At 49.2% G+C, this 16,703-nt stretch overlaps 1 protein-coding gene across 19 annotated transcripts in view; it reads right to left on the reverse strand.

The window, feature by feature from the left end:
* Nav2 (neuron navigator 2) overlaps positions 1-16,703 on the reverse strand; it is a 665,125-nt gene that overhangs the window by 146,229 nt on the left and 502,193 nt on the right. For all 19 annotated transcript variants that reach the window (XR_015451332.1, XM_087211232.1, XM_087211229.1 and 16 more), the window contains 2 exons: positions 8,718-9,807; positions 4,483-4,595 (listed from right to left, as the gene is read on the reverse strand). Coding sequence is in view for 18 of the 19 variants with exons in the window: in XM_087211232.1 (XP_087067358.1) it covers positions 4,483-4,595; positions 8,718-9,807 (1,203 nt within the window). In the remaining variant the exon portion in view is untranslated. The remainder of the gene's footprint in view (positions 1-4,482; positions 4,596-8,717; positions 9,808-16,703) is intronic.

Here is a 16,703-nt window from a genome sequence, read left to right on the forward strand (position 1 = left end):
AGGGAGGGAGGGAGGGATAACATCCAAGGAGTTCTTCCTCCTGGTCCCTGCTGAGTGGGTGAGGTCTAACAGCAGAGTCCCTCGTCTGAGATGCAAACATACTTTCATACCCTCTCCATTGAAAACAGACACAGGTTAGGTCTGTCTGCCCATACCAAATTGTGCACAGCATGCTTTTTCTCACCTATTGGCGATGCAGCCTAACTGTCAAAAAGAGCCTGCAGTGGCTAGAAGACCTGTACTTGTTCTGTAGAGGGGAGTCTGCCTGTCCCTCGTCAGATGCATGACATCACCTCAAGTTCGAGCTCCCCCCGGCTGTGTGTTGGCCGTGGGCAGGGTGCTGGCCTTCTCCATCCTTCTACCTGACGTTCCTCAAATGAGCACAGGGACAGCCCTGAGCTCAAAGAACGGCAGCAGCAGGCCTCTGAACAGTGCCCACGGCAGGTACTCAGTGAGAGCCCACGGTGCTGTAGAGCAAGAAGCCACCAGGAGCCAGACCACAGCCTTCTGTTCTCTGGGTACGATTTTCCATGAGACCCTTGGCCAAGCAGAGTTCGAGCTGGTGCTGATGTACCATGAGAACTATGCCACCCACAAGCAGAAGCCATGCGTCCTCAGCCTTGTTTTGGGGTTTTGGGTGACTCTGCTCCGTTTGGCCTTACAGAGGACTAAGAGAAGGGAAATGACTATAATAATGATTAAAGGAATCAAACCTTCCCCTCCTCAGAGTAATTTCAGGGAGGGCTGAGCAGATCGAGGAACCATAATCAAGGGTTTTGGAAAGTTCATGACCTTTCCAGTGCTGAGCAACGTTTGTAAAGAAATCTTCTTACAGAACGGGCTACAGAGGGCAGTGGCTGGGGGGCTTACAGTGGACACTGAGGGGAACTTTCAACAGCCATCACTCAGGGGGCCGTAGGCACCAAAGAAGAGTCACAGCACGAAACTTCTCCTCTGAGATCCATAACGACTTCCTCGGGTTGCGCTCGGCACAGGGGCGCCTGGAGGCCGGAGGCCGGCGTCAATGATAGCCATTTGATTTTTATGGAAGAAACTGACTGTGGCAAACTCTCTAATCTTGAAACTACAAATGTTTTTAATTTTCCAGCCCCTTTTAACCCAGAGCAATTTGGGGGGAACTTTCATCTCAACAGTGCTCAAACTGCATGTCCCACCCAAGTGTGTACACGATGTAGATGCACGTGTGGATTTTGTGACGGAAGCAGTGATAAAGATCCATTCTACCTTCCCCTAATGGGGTCGGAGGGATGGAACTGCATCTACCTTTTGGGCCATTAATTAAATCTCTTTCAGAGCCAGTTTGGCCATATTTTATCTCTGTAAGGCTGCTGAAAAGGTACCAATCCTTAGCTAACTCTAGACCCCATGGTGAACATTTATTAGGAACCTAAGTATAGGCACTGGTTTTCAAATTACCCCCATTAATCACAAGCAAAAGCATATTTACTTATCCATGCTGTGACTAGTGAGGTATTTGCCTGACTTAATTCTCCTTTAGAAATCCAAAGACCGGGGCTGAGGCTGTAGCTCAGTGAATAGAGTCTGTGCTGGGCATGTGTGAGGGTTCAACAGCCAACACTGCACAACAAAAGAAACCCAAAGATCTTTGAGTGGGGGGAGCGTCCACCTTTACTTTTGGCAACTCCCACACACAGCTTCAGGTGCCTAAGATATACTTGCTCCCTGGCACAGGTTTGGTCAGCCTGGGGCTTGGCGGAAAGGCACGGCCTTTGCAGTTGCGTGAAGACGGATGGCTTCTCCTCTGTGATGCCCCTCTGCCGTGCCACCCTGCCTTGGAGCCAGCTGACTATGAACTGAAATCTCTACAGACTGTGAGCTACATAAACCTTTCCTCCTTTAACTTTGGGTGTCAGGTATTTTATCTCAGCAATGAGAAAAAGTAACTAAGACACTGAGCAAAGTAAAATCATGGCCAAGCTCTTGGGGAAATAGGCAGGCCCTTTCAACTCCTTCAGAAATCTGAAAAAACGGGGGAAGCAAGGCCCTGTCTACCCACAGCAACCTTGAATTTGCCAAGGAAAGTCTTCCCTCAAGCCACTGGCTGCAACCAAGAAAGCACTGCATTCTGACCCACACTGACCGAGTGTATAGGTATAACTGTGTCACAAAGGGATACAGAAGAGATCTAGGATTTTCACTTGGAAGAGGAAAGCCTGAAGGACATGCTGCTACATGGAAAAGGACAGAAATTGTCTGTGGACCGTAGCAGGCTGAATAAGATCCAGTGACTGGAAACGTTAAGAATAAAGAACTCTATTATTTGCTAAAGCCAACAACAACAATCAAAAAATGAATAGGCTGCCTTAGATATGAGTAACAAGATGAGTAACAAATGAGTCACAAGAAATATGCAAGTAAAGGCTGAACAATGACACAAGAAAAGGTGGTGTGAGTGGTTCCTTCTAACTCTATAATTCAAGATGCGCGACCATACACACTGCAGAAGCCCAGCCATTTGCACCGACAAGGGGAAGACCTAAGCCACTGGTCAAACAGTCTCATAAATGCTCATTTCTAAGTGCGCCACCGTTCACTCTCATTGTAAAGGAAGGGCTGTGGGAATTTAATCTTGTGCTATCCAGGGTCCTCATAAAAAAGATCCACAGCAGAGTCACACGTGGACCCTCTTTACTGCTCGCATGTAAAGACAGGTGACCCCGACTTGAGGGATTCTCACTCAACACAACCCCAAAGAGCACTTAGCTGACAGTCTGCTGCTCAAAAACACTGGCAGCAGACTTGGTGATTTGGTCTCGGGAATAGGAGACCCAGGAAGAAAAAGAAATTAGAGTAAGAGCATAGGCTACGGTCATCGCTCTGAAATCTAAGTGATATCCAAGTGTTTCCTGGATGCTGCCTTTGGTCTTCAAATGCGGACTCTGCTGAGACTCAGCGTGGGAGGGGCACCCATGCTGCTGCACGGGACACAGGGCTGATCCTGCCTGGCGCTCTGGAGGTGTGCTCCGAGAAGGCGACCCGGAATGTGTGCGGAGACCCGAGCAGTCACCTGAATTCTGCACCCTTCTCCCTCTGGCCCTCTTCCTATCTTGCTATCAAACATCCATAAGCAAGGCAGCCACAAACCTAGAAAGAAGGAAATGTAAAACCAACCTCAAACTTGGGGACCTGAACCCTTCTAAGATGGATTGCTTACAAACAGCTGGAGCAACCTCAGCACCGTCACTGCGCCCAGCCAGCGGAACCAGAAGGAAACAGTTAGATCCCCCGATCCTCCGAAATTAATACTCAGAACTCATGGTGAGACAGGGATGGTCCAAACACGCGGCCTGCGGACCGATTCCACAGCTGCAGTGTGGCTCTTACAAGGGTGTGCTGATGGGCACTGAGTCTAATAGAAGAATCTTCCGCGTGGATTCAATCTCTCCCCACACTCTGGAAGTGGTACGGTACGAGAGGTGGGACAGAGCCACTGCTGACATGTGCTTTACCGCTTACCTCGATGACTGGAAGCTGCCGGAGCAGGAGCATGGGGCACGGAGGCAAGGAGATGGAGGAAGTGGCACTTGGAACCCACTAATACCAATTCTAATGCACGGCTAGAGGGCGGCTCAGTTGTAGAGCACAGGCTTAGCACGCACGAGGACCTGGGTTTAATGCATAGCGTGCACACACACACACACACACACACACACACACACACACTCCTTCAGGTCTGGTATTTCCCCTTGGAGAATGTTTCAATGTAAAATCAATCCATCTGCACAGTTAGCAATAGGACAGCTGGATTTCATGTTTAGTTTAGTTTTGTTTTTTGCAGTACTGGGGATTGAACCCAGGGCCTTCCCACTGAGCTGCATCCCCAGCCCTTTTTGTTTTTTAAAATTTTGAGACAGGGGGGTTCTCACTAAATCACTAAGTTGCCTGGGCTTGGCTTGACTTTGAGATCCTCCAGTTTCACCCTCCCAGAGTGCCAGGCCTACAGGTGTGTGGCACCACACCAAGCATGGATTTCATGGTTTTACACAGCATAATATCCCTATAATCACCATTGTTGTGGTTATAATGAAATAAAATTTAGAGTTTTTTGTTTTTAGTAGAAGCATGCTCCAATCTTCTTTCCAATGAATGGAAAATTCTACAAACACATTTTAAATCTGTGCTTCTATAGGAATGGGAAAACCCCCAGCATTTTGGGGTTCCAAATCTTGGTGAAAAACAACTTCAGCTGAAGAGTAAACATGAAGATTCAAAGTACCAGGGTCATCCAGGGTCCAGCAATGAATGAAATGGAATCTATCTGAAACATCAGACTTGCCAACAGATTAGAGATACGTTTATGACTGAATAGGGGGAGGAGGAGGAGCAAGGAGACCATGAGAGAGTAAAGGGAAGCGAGGAAGGAAAATATCAAGGGAAGGGCAGCGTGGTGGCAGGGAGGTGTCGTCACCCGCAGATGGAACCCCAGGGTTCCGTACTCACCCGTGCACTCCTCCAGGGCAGGCTGTCCACTCTTGGTATAGTGGCCGGGCTCCGTGCTCATCCCTGTGGGGCTGGACTCGGCAGTGACATTCCCCTCAGTGTCCGTCTGGGACCTTTGCACACAAACCAAAGCACACGCACTTGTCACGAGAGGCCCCCACCACATCTGGACCACTGTAGTCCGCCCACGCACCGTCGCCTCCAAGCTTGGGAAATCAGCAGAGTGATGCTTAATAATTCATTAGCCACAGCGGAGCAAGGTCCTAAGAACACAGAGAGCCACCGGACTGGAAAAGATGAAATATTCATCGCCCAAGTGGAGGCTCTGCAACCCTGCACTGGGGAACACTCCTTTGAACCCCTTCAGGGAGCTGCCTCTGGGCAGACCCACGCTGCAGGGTTCTGGGTGCTTCGGATAATTTAGCCTGTGCCAAAGAGCAACTCTTAAGCAATCAGCAATGCCACCAAGTCAAGCTTGATGACTGACAGCCCCCGAGGCTCTCCTGACGTGGCCCTCGCTGGAAGGTGACTATAAACTCAGTCGGGAGTGGATGCCGAGCAGCTGTGTTGGCCCTCCTGGTCTCTGATTCAGAAGTCAGATCTCTGACATGAAAGATCTCACTGATCATTATTTCAACACTTGACTGAACTCTGTACTTCCCCAAGCTTTCCCCATGCCCTTATTTGTCAAGCAAATTGAGGCAACGGCTTGTTGTGATGTTTTTCTTGCCCCAACTACTTGGGCATAGCACGCAACATGTAATTATGCTCAAATGCATAGCTTGCATGTCGCATTATTACTCTATTAGCATCCCAGACTGATTCAGTGAGATTTCACTATGAACGAAGAAAGTGAATTTTATTTTTTCAGTGCTGGGGAATGAACCCAGGGCCTTGCACGTACTAAACCTGTGCTCTGACACCCTTAACCCCCAACAAAGTGTTTGACAAGCATGTAAATGGGCCATGGGGGAGGTACTGATAAACTTCAAGCATCCACCAATTTTTCCCTCCTTTGCCCTCTTTCTGAGGCCATTCCTTTCCAATTTCTGTAACTGATATGTTTAAAGGATTCACATAATTCTAGTTTTCCTTTGCACCCCACAGTCAGAGGCATTAACACCTTGAAACAGTTACCCTGCTTCTAGCCCGGAGGCTGCAAAGAGCAGCCAGGCATAGGGACGAGCCCACAGATGTATTCTTATTGGTCTGCACAATATTTTAAAGTTTTAAAATTAGCCCAACGCTTAAAAGTTGGGATATTTGCCATTTAAAAATGAGAGAGAATTACCTGAAATTCTCCTAAGTAAAAAGAAGGAAGTCTGAAGAGACTGGGCTCCCGCTCTTGTAGGGCGCCACCTGCTGGTGACAAGAGTGGCTGTTCCCTCTGCCTCCACCCAGCTCCCCCTGGGCCGCCCTTTCTATTACGTCTTTGCTAAGGCTCTACCTTAGGTGGGCCGGAGAGTTAGCTCACTGGTGCCGCCACCTGCCTCACAAGTGCAAGGTCCTCAGTTCAATCCCTGGTACCAAAAGCTGACTACCTGATCAGTGCATGCTGGTGTGATATCATCACTCTCCGATTAAAGGCCCTGGAGGGTTCCCATCACCAAGAGTAAGGGGCAAACTCTGCTGCAGTTGGTGACACAGCTTTCCCTTCTACTTCACTCCTGGGTCATAACTGGCAGTTACTGCGACCTCCTTGTTCCTCCTTGTTGGCTCCCTACAAGACGCTGGACCCTCCCTGACTGCCAGGATTGCCTCTCTGGGTTTCTACTGCATTCTCTTTTTCCTCTGGGTGCCTAGTGATTACAGTGAGATCCAACCGATACCTCTTTCCTCAGCTAGATCCAGAGCTGTCTGGAGGCGAAGGTCAGTTCAAGTTTACTACTGAACAAGTATTCCAAAAGGGAGTACTGATTGATAAATGAGAAATATTTAAGTCTAGAAAGATGCCAGGTACTGCAAAGAACATTAGACTTGGGGTGTGACCATGTAGCTTCAGGTCCAAGTTCCACAACTCAGCAGCCACACAAATTAAGTCACCCACAGCCCTCATCAAGCAACTTCCCTCCGGTGACAAAAATCAAACATGATGTGACCCAAAAAGCTCATAGTCAAGGGATCCATGTGTCTGTCATTACTTCTGAATTGATAAATATAACTGATCTTAAGTGGCTTTTAGAAATGACCTTCCCTCTCTCTCTCGGTACATTTTAACACAGAGAGGTTGGGGGGAAGCCCTGGAAGCTATATAGGGAGCCATAAATACAAGACAGCAAATTTTAGAGAGGAAGTGTAAGCCTCCTTTAAAATCCTGGAATCCACTCTAATCTCACTTGAAGACAATGAAGCTCAGAGAGACAAGGTGATTTAGAGTCAGGACAAAGGTGACTCAGAGCCCTGTGCCTCTCGTTAGATTCCAGTTAAACACAAGCTCTTCCATTACAGCTCTATAGCTTAAAGCAAGTGATTTAATTAGTGTAAGCTTCAGTTTGCACACCTGTAAAATAGAGATTTTAAAAAATAAGCTAGCTCATGGAGTCAGGGTGGGGGAAAGAATTCTGTGAGGAAAGACGTGGAAAGCACTTAGCTCAGTCTTCAGACGCACTCGGTGCAAGAATAGCAGCTCTTAATGCAGCCAGTGGCTGTGAACTCGGAGGACAGCTTGAGCTGATGAAGGACAGGGCCCATGTGCCGTCCCTGTCCCAGTGCCCTTCTTCCTAGGGGACATCATTCAGGGTGAGCATCACAGGAAAAGGGAGCCTGCAGCTGCTCATCCCAGAAGTTCCCCTCCCTCCTGTTCCTCAGGCACTTGGATCATATCACTTTCTCCCATAGAAAAGCCAGAGAGAGTAATAGTAAGACGTGAAATGTTTCACCACCTTTCAAGTGATTACAGTCACAACAGACAGGGAAGGAGAGGGATGGATGGTGATCAAAGACTGTCAGCTATTTTAATTTTGAAAATGCAAACCATGGGTCTGTGAATGGCAGTTTGCATATGCATTTCCACAAGACTATTAATGCTACTGGAATCGTAAAACCTTCATGGGGAGCAATTCAGTTGTCTCTACGGTTCAGAGAACATTTGTATTAAAAGTCGTGCATGTAACAAGCTGAGCCATTGTTGAAGCCTTGGCACTGGGCTAGCACTGGTAGCTGATGGCTTGATTTACTAAAATGATGACCATCTCGCAGTTAAAAAGAGCCATGTGACCCTCGCTGAAGTGGACAACCAGAAGAAAATGAAGGAGGAACCAGGTAAAGCCTGAAATTTCTTCACAGGCTGGTCGCTGGCTAGCTTTACTCTGAAAGTGCTACTGGCAGGAAGTGAAGCAGAGCTCGCTAGAGCTAGAGCACAGACAGGGAGAGGGAATATTTGGTTCTTTGGAAACCATACAGACATAGGAAGTTGACAGTTTGGGTGAGAGTGTATGTACCCAAACAGGTATGTGAAAGCATGTATTTGTATATGCATTTGCATGTGGTATGGGAATGTGTACTTGTGTCCCTACTTACGGATGACTGTCTGCGTGTGTCCACACCGTGTGAACATAGGAGTGTATGTGTATAGCTGTCAGTGCACTAAGGGCAAGAGTTGCAAAACACATGCATAGAGCATGACATTCGATCACTGGTGCCCTTTTGCTGTGCACAGGTAACAGTTATGGTCCAGCCATGGAGTGCGGCCAAATGCACCACACGTTGCTAGCACAGGACTGACTTGAGGACTGTGAGCAAAAGCTGTGGGTTCCCTCAGGAGTAGAGCCGGGAGCCTGCACCTTCCTGGACTGCTCACCCGTGTGCAGCCTAGAGACCTGGACCCGGGGAGGGCTCATCCAGCAAAGGCAGCCAGGGCCTCTCATGGGCAGAACCACATGAAGCGAGCAGCCCCTGGCTCCCCAGGGCTCTGGGGTCCTGAGGATGCACCACCAGAGACAGAGAGATGGGGGTGGTTGTGTAGGGGACAGAAAAACTATGGCAGGCTTATCTTCCCGATGTAAGATGGGTTCTGCGGGTGTTCATGCTTCTGTTGCTTCTGAGTCCCACAGGATGGTGAAGCCCTGCCCAGCCTGGGATCAGCTCACGTCTCACCCACCATGAGCCTGACCAGCTGCAGAGCTGTGTGCCCAAGCACACTGCACCTGCCTCCCTGCCTGGGAGTCACATGGCGCCTCAGAGGGCAGCGCGGATCCCACCCTCCCAGGGCCAGACGCCAACAGCGGCTCGCCTACCTGTACAGGAAGGGTGCGACCGTGGCAGTGTTGGGATGGCTGTATTGCTGCTGAGGCTGAGGTAGCTGAACACTGACAGTATTGCTTCCCGTGCTCTGGGTGCTCCCCACGGACCCACTCACGGTCTGGCTGCTGATGCTGTGGTTCAGAGTGGCCCCGCCCGGGGCTTTTCCCTCCGAGGACGCCAGGCTGGAGGAGGAGCTGGAGTGGCGGCCATCGAGCGGGGGCTTCTGCGGGGGGAGCCCCGAGCCCGGCTTGGCGCCGCGGCTCCGCTCCCCATCCTTGGGCAGCGCGGGGGCACTTGGGGACTTGCCGGGCGTGCTCTTCGGCCCTGGTTTGGGGATGCCGCTGTGGGAAGGGGCGGCGGCCTCCTTCTTGGCACTGCTCAGCTTCCCGCCCTTGGGGATGAAGCTGGCGATCTTGGAGGACTTTTTTGGCATCTCGGTCACGGCTGCGCCACTGGGCTCGTCCCTGGGCTCCTCCTTGAGGTCCGGTCTTTCCGTCACCGAAGCTCTCTTGGTGAGGTCCTTGCCTTTCTCCTTCTCTTTCTCCCGCTGCTGTTTTTCCTTCTCTTTCTCGTTGCCTTTAGGGGAGCTCTTCTTGTTGGTCAGGGCCCGGCTGAAAGTCCGCTGGGCGATGCCCTTGAGCGCGATCTTGGGGCTGCTGGAGGCGGGGCCCGCGCTGGACAGCGTGCGGCCCGCGGGCTCCAGCTCCTCGTTCTCCTCGCAGCTCGGCAGGATCTCCAGCCGCTCACAGCTCGCGTCTCGGGAGCCCGGGCCCTCGCCCGCCTTGGAGCCCCCTTTGCTGTTGAAGAGTTTCAGCTTTTCCAGCATGGACTTCTGATTGTTGGGCGCTGGCTTCATGGCTTCGGGCGCGGGCCTGGGGGCCTCGGGCGCGGGCGGCCTGGCGCTGGCCGCGGCGCTGTGCTTCACGCTGAGGGACTTGCTGCGCCAGGGCTTGGCGGCCGAGGGCTGCGGGATGGCGGAGGAGGCGCTGCAGTTAGTGGGCACGGCGGGGCTGCTGGTGTCCGAGGGAGCAGCTGCATTTTCGCTCATGCCGGGGTGGGCGGAGGCCGAGCTCCTCAGTGGTTCTGCAGAGACCGGGAAAGGAAGGGGAGCTGAGTTACATTTGCTGACCTGTTCTGGGGGTGAGGGAGGGCCGGCCTAGCTGCACCTACACGGCCAGTGGCTCCCAGCCCAAACGTCTCATTGCCTGCTTTAGGGGTTACCTGTGCTTAAAAGTTAAATCATAGCTCAACTTCCTCCCGCTCTCCATCCTGCATAGCTCATACCTCCCTACCCAGCCCCATCCCATTTTGGTGTCATAGGCTTTCCGAATGCACACCAGTCTTACCAGTGACAGCGTCATCGAGACTGTCAGTCTACAAAAAAAAAGCAAAAACCTTGGGCGGTGTAGGAGATAGCCATTGCTTTGCATTATTTAACCTACAAGTCCATTTCCCAATTACAGATAAGAATCAAGAATTAGCAGAGACATTAAAACAAAATAGACAAGAAATTTAAAAAGGGACGGCGGGCCGGGGATTTAGCTCAGTGGCACCATGCCTGCCTCGCAAGTGCAAGGTCTTGAGTTCGATCCCTGTTACCAAAGAAAATAAATAAATATGCAAAGGAGAAGAGAAGAAAAATCTTTAGAGGAGAGTAATTACCAACCAAAGTTGCTAAATCCTATCAAAGCATGTAAGTTATTCCTACTTTGGCTCTTTTAAAGATTTACAGAAATTATTCAGGCTGGACTTAAAAAAAAAGCAATTTTTTTTTTGTTGTTGTTAAAGAGTATGATCTGTGCACACGGCTTCCCCAAGGCAAAAAATACCAAAACCCCCACAGGTTATCTGAAAGTCAGGCTTCCCCTTGGCGCTCAGTGAGTGTTTCCCTGGCCAGATTCTTCTCTCCGAAAGGCCTGGAAATATTTCCAAATAAAAGGCAGCATTATTCTGGGAAAGGGGGGGCTCCCAGCCACAGCCACCAGGGTGGCCCCAGTGTCACAGAAATGGGAACTGCAGCCCTGGGACGGTCAGCTCTGCCTCTCGAGGAGGGACAGCTACTGGACAAAGTGGCAGGGAGATGGGAAAGGCAGAGCCCGCAGCCCGGTGCCCACTACACCCCGCTCCCCAAGTGCAGAGCAAGCAGGATGTGCCCCATAAGCCCCCACCCACGGCATCCACGGCTGCAAAGCCAGTGACACGACTTACCTAGTGGCAGCCACTTTCTCCCGCAATGATTCCCTAGGAAAATTTCCCCAAGCGGAGAAGCTGCCCTTCCAATTGTCACAAGTGTTTTCAGTTAAACTGCTCATGTTTCTAATTAACTTTTGTCATCCACAACTACTCCAGTGCCCAGAAGCCTGGCGGGATTAACGGCTGCTTCTTCCTCTCCCTCTCTCTCTCTCTCTCTCCCTCTCCCCTTCCTAATACCTATGTTCCGCTGCCTTCTAGCAGCAGAGTAAACTGTATACAGAGTGGCTTTTTATGATTTAAAAGCCAACGGCCACAGAGGCCGAAGTGAAGGCGGCAGGGAGAGCCCCACGCCCAAGGAGGAGCTGCCTCCCTGAGCCGGGAAGCTGAGGCTCGGGCTGATCCAAAACAGACCTCTCAGTGTTTTAAAACACACATCTTCCTGACTTACTGGGGATTTGGGTTTGGAGGGGAGGGTGCCGCGAATCCTCCCTAACAAAACTCACAGCGTTGTTGGATCCTTTCCTGGGGAGAGCCAGAGACCAGCCTGGGGACGGGCTCCAGGAACTCACCCACACCATCAGCCTGGGAGAGGGGTGTGGGGGTCAGGAGGCTCAGTGCTGGCACATGCGAAGATGGGGGTCTGACACCAGGTGGGGTGACTCAGCAACCTTAGGAAGGGACACACTTGAAATTTGAATCCAGGTCTCCCCATAGGACCACAGCTACCTCCTTGATGAAGAACATGTGCCAACAGCAGCCACTTAAATAACGAGCATGCTTTTCAGGTAGCATCTTTTCTCCTAGCATGTATGTTGATGTATGTTATGTATGTTGATGATGTCCATGGCGGGCACAAATCAGCCCAGTCACTCTATAGGAAGCAGCTGCAGGAGGCTCTAGGGCCCAAATAATTGTGGCCCTCCAAGCCTGAGTGAGTGCCACTTCTCTTAGGAAAACTGCCTTTCCTTTTACCTGGGATCAGATCTGGGGAGAGGTAAAGCACTCATTCACTCAATGTGTCCGTTCATACCAATGTTCACTCATTTATCAAGCACCTAATGTACGCTAGACACTGTTTTAGGTACGTGGGACACATCCATGCCAAAGCAAAGTCTCTGGCTTTGTGGCATTGACAGTCCAGCCAAGGGGAACAGGCAATGAGTAATTTTATCCCTTAATTATATCACATATAAGAAAATAAGTGCTAAAGAAAAGTCAGAGGACTCGGGACAATTGGCAACACTGTCCTTGCAGGAACTGCGAGAGAACATTTGGAGGTGCGTCCCTCTTCCCCTCTTTCTGGAAGAAGTATTGGGCATTGTGCACGTGGGTCAACATGACATCCTCACTTGGAGCTGTTACGGGGCTTTCTCAGAAACAGTTTGACCAGAAACGTCCTTTCCTACCATTTCTAGGCTTTTTTTTTTTCTGGTATTGGGGATCGAACTTAGGACGTTGTGCTTTTGCGGCAGGCGCTGGCACCACTGAGCTAAATCTCCAGCGCTTCTAAGTATTTTTTAGCACAACTGTAGCTAGAAGTTACTTGACAGATAACTAGCTAACAGATGACCCAGGAGAACACAGCGAGTTTGTTGTCTCTGAAATGGCCAGACTCACTGAAAATGTGTCTCCTTTGGGAAAAGGTGGCGAGGGCAGGGAAGGGGCTGTCACTTGGATGGGGACGATGGTCATGCCTAGTCACTTCTCAGGTCACAATGGCTCCCAGGAAATCTCTCCTGTCCATCACACCCCAATGCCACTTCCTCTGCCCAGCCATATGAGATCCTCCAGCTGCCTGGTTTGCATCCTAAGGTATTTCTACAAACCTTGTGCTTCCCAAGGTTTCTGTCTACGTGGCCCCCCATCCAAGGGTGTGTGGAGGCCCACTTGCTGTCCACCAAACTCTTAGAACACAGAGGTGAATAACACAGGGCTGGTGCCCTCTAGTGACTCACCAACAAGGGGTGCGACAGGCTCAGAACAGACCACAAGAACAAGGCAGAGGAGCAGAGGGTTCTTCCAGGTACTGTGAGATCAGAGGTGGCGCTACTGGTTTCCCTTTGAAGTTTGGGGAACCTTCCTGGAGGAGGTGACCCTTGAGTTACCATCATATGGAGCCTCTGCTACGGGTTGGTTTGTGACTCCACCATTCCTGATGTCCGGGGGAAGCCCCCTCCCCACACCTCTTTCCACATCCCCGGTTGGTAGGTAGCCTTCACGTTTGCAAACTGCATTTAAGGCAATGGAGATGTAGGATTTGTGAGGCGTCACTAGGGTTTTACTAAAACTTTCCAGCCGAAGCTTGCCTTGCAGGTCAAAAACAGATCCAAACGCAGAGCTTCAGTTTCTCCCTGGGACTTAGCCTGGGCTCCTCTGATTCTGGAATCGCTGGGATGTTTTTAAACTATTTCTCACAGCCACAAGAGGTCGACCTGCAGATGCTTCTGGGCTTAGTTTCTGGAGCAGAACATTCTAAGGAGGGCTGGCATGTACCAGGGCATCAGAGGACTGGGTCATCGAAACTCTGCCCTCATGTCACAGCCAGAAGTCCCTCACATAGTAGAAATGGCTTTGAGTCCTGACCAGTCTTGTCCAGGGTAATGTGACCCATTTCTGTCATTTCTAGGATATCAAGTCATTTCCAGGATTTCAGATCTTGCCTGAGTGGCTGCTGGAGATCAGATCCTCTTTCTTTGAAAGAAGCCATTTCTACTGCTGGTGTCCTCTGACTCCTAGCACAAGACTTTCCTTACAAGGCTTCTGAGATGGTGAGATAAATTCGGGAGAGGTGTGAGTGGGTAGGCCAAGCCCCAAATGTTGTCACTCTCTAAGGGTGGGATCCTAGATATGTCATTTGACCCCTCTGGGCCTCCGCCACTGCATTTGTAAGAAAAAAGAGAAGCTATTTCTCAGAAGTCCTTTTGGCTCTGCTCCTACTAAATCCCAGCAGGTCTCCAAGAGGCCTTATAGGGCTGAGCCCTGGCTAATCTTGTTCCATGGGAATTCACGAACACAGCCCCCACTCACAACCTCCTATCAGGATTCTGTGTAGTAACATGCAGGGATTTTCTTTATCTTCAAATTCACTTGCCAGTGTTCTAGACACTGTCCACTAATAGGTGGAGAGAGCTGGCATGGCCAAGGCAGTCAGCCTTGGAGGGGTCTCCTTGTGAATTCAGAAAGCTGGTGTCTTAGAAACAAGCCAGGGAAGGGAGGAGAGAGGGCAGGGTAAGTAGTTTAAAAACTCTTAAAACTTCTTTGCCTGATAACTAACAGTTCTTGTTTCTTTTCTCATGTGTATCAATCTTTGTTAGAGCAAAGGAATCTAGGAGGGAGAAGGGAGGAAAGCACACAAGAATGTTCTGAGCAACGTATCCCCCAAATGGTGGTACACGGGCCACTCAAAGAGACGAATTGCTTCAGAGGACACATGGATGAATATTTTTATCATTTCAGAGTTGTATACTTAGTTGGCTGTGGCGGCGCATGCCTGTAATCCTAGCACTCTGAGAGGCTGAAGCAGGAGAATGGTAGGCTCAAGCCCAGCCTGGACAATTTAGCAAGATCCTATCTCAAAATCTGAAAAAACAAAAGGGCTGTGGATATAGCCCAGGGCAAAGATCCTGGGTTCAATCTCTAGTGCACAAAAATAAAAGAATGAAGAATAAATGAATGAATGAATGAGTGAAGAATAAAATCTACCTAGTTGGGCATGGTGGCATGGTGGGCTGTAATCTCAGCACTCTGAGAGGCTGAGGCAATACCATCAGAAGTTCAAGCCCAGCTTGAGCAACTTAGTGAGATCCTCTCAAAATAAAAATTAAAAGAAATGGGCTGGAGATACAGCTCCGTGTGAAGGCCCTGGGTTCAATCCCCAGGTACAGTCCCCCCTGCCGCCCCAAATATATATGAGAGTGAGAAGCAGAGAGAGAGTTGCTCATTAGAAAAAAATAACTAGCCCACGCATAAAGGAACATTCATGGATAATAAATAGATTTGAAATTTGCGTTGATTTAAGAAAAAATAAAATAAAAAACCACAAGTAGTTCACAGACTTGCCAAAAATCATGCAGAAGGTTTGTGGGAGATGGAAGTTGGGAAAACATTGTTATATTAGATCAAGATGTACTTATTTTATATTAAATCTATGCTTTTGGAAGATGTATGATCAAGAAGAAATCAAATCAGAAAGCTCAAATAAGGACTAGATTCAAATCTCATCTGACATAGCTACGTTTTACAGCCTGGTTTATTTTTATGTACCCATTTAACATGTGATATTGTGCTGAGAACGGGCAGATCTGCAACATGATTTGGCCTTGATGAGCCACAGATAACTTTAAAATAATGGCTTTTGGCCGGGGATTTAGCTCAGTGGTTCTGCTGCCTGCCTTGCAAGTGCAAGGACCTGAGTTCGATACCTTATACAAAAAAAAAAAAAAAAAAAGAGTGAATTAAAATAATGGCTTTCACAATTTTTTGACCATTAAACAGTACAGTATGTGAAGATCTAGTCAACGCTAAGATATCCCTGTGTAAAACTGAAAAATATGACATACATTATGTACAATAAATCCTGCCACTTCAACCCCAGGCTAACCAGTCCATGCTGAGTCCTGCCAAGCAGTCTGAACTTCTCAGCCCTAAAGCACCAGCTTACAAGGTTCACCCGCCACCAACTGACAAACCGCCACAAGAAGGAAAAGTCTCATTTGAAACACTACAGACAGGATGCCTTTGAAGAAAAGAAAAGCCTTTTTTAAAAACTTATTTTGGGTTTAGAGAGAACATTAATCCTCTAGTAGGGAGGGAAAAAGTTTGGTTTTTCTGGCAACCAGCCTTAACCTTCCCTAGCAGGAACCAAAAATACTTTCTAAGTGAAAATACTGTGGAAAGCAGGTAAATAAGCATTTCTTCCCCTCTCTCTCTTTGAGGATGAACATCTGCCCCAGGTCTCCCCTGTCCCCAGCTTTTCAGTGAAGGAGACGTTGGTGGTCTGGCCCTGATGCCAACAGGCACAAAGGGAGAGTGTCCGGGGCTGGCTGATCCCAGCTCGAGTCACTGCTGCTGTGATTTTAAACCTGCCCTGGGGAGGTTTCCGGCTTAAATCCTCCCCAAAGCCTTTGGGGAAAAGACCTGCTAATTGGGCCTGGGAAAATGTGTGTGATTTCCTATCATTTCTCAAGGTGTCAATCTCGAGCTCTCAAATTTGTTAGTATAATTGAAACCAGTTTTGGGGGTTTTTCTTGAAGTATGCTTCAGAATTGCTCAAGTCAGGTTCTGTGGAACCTGTTAACTATGAGAGGGCCACGGAGGGGCCTGGGGGTCCGACCCGTCCATTCAGTTCTGCAGGATTCTGGAGCTAGCCGCCCGCCGGAGCCTTCTCACCACTGTTAAATCCATGTCTAGTTCAAGGCCACGCACTTAAATGTAGTCTTCGCTCAGGTTCTTTCTTGGGGAGGATCTCAGAAGGCAGAGAAAGTAGGAGAAAAGGCAAGAGTGTGGGCAGGAAAGTGAGAGCCTGGGGTGGGGGTGGTTTCCAATGATCTTACTGTGCCTACGATTCCACGGCCTCCTAGAATGTCCAACCTAGAGTGAAGATATGATATACTTAACCAATATATATATATATATATTTATTTTATATATTTATATATTATATTATATATTTATTTTATTTTATTTTTGTACGGGGCATCAAACTCAGGACCTTGCGCTTTCGAGGCAGGCACAGGGCCCCTGAGCTAAATCCCCGGCCCCCTAACCAAATATATTTAAAAAGTTGC

Source organism: Heterocephalus glaber, unplaced genomic scaffold (genome assembly GCF_053883595.1).
Source record: "Heterocephalus glaber isolate CG9 unplaced genomic scaffold, H.glaber_assembly_v1.0 deba00001428, whole genome shotgun sequence".
NCBI classification, from domain to species: Eukaryota; Metazoa; Chordata; class Mammalia; order Rodentia; family Bathyergidae; genus Heterocephalus; species Heterocephalus glaber.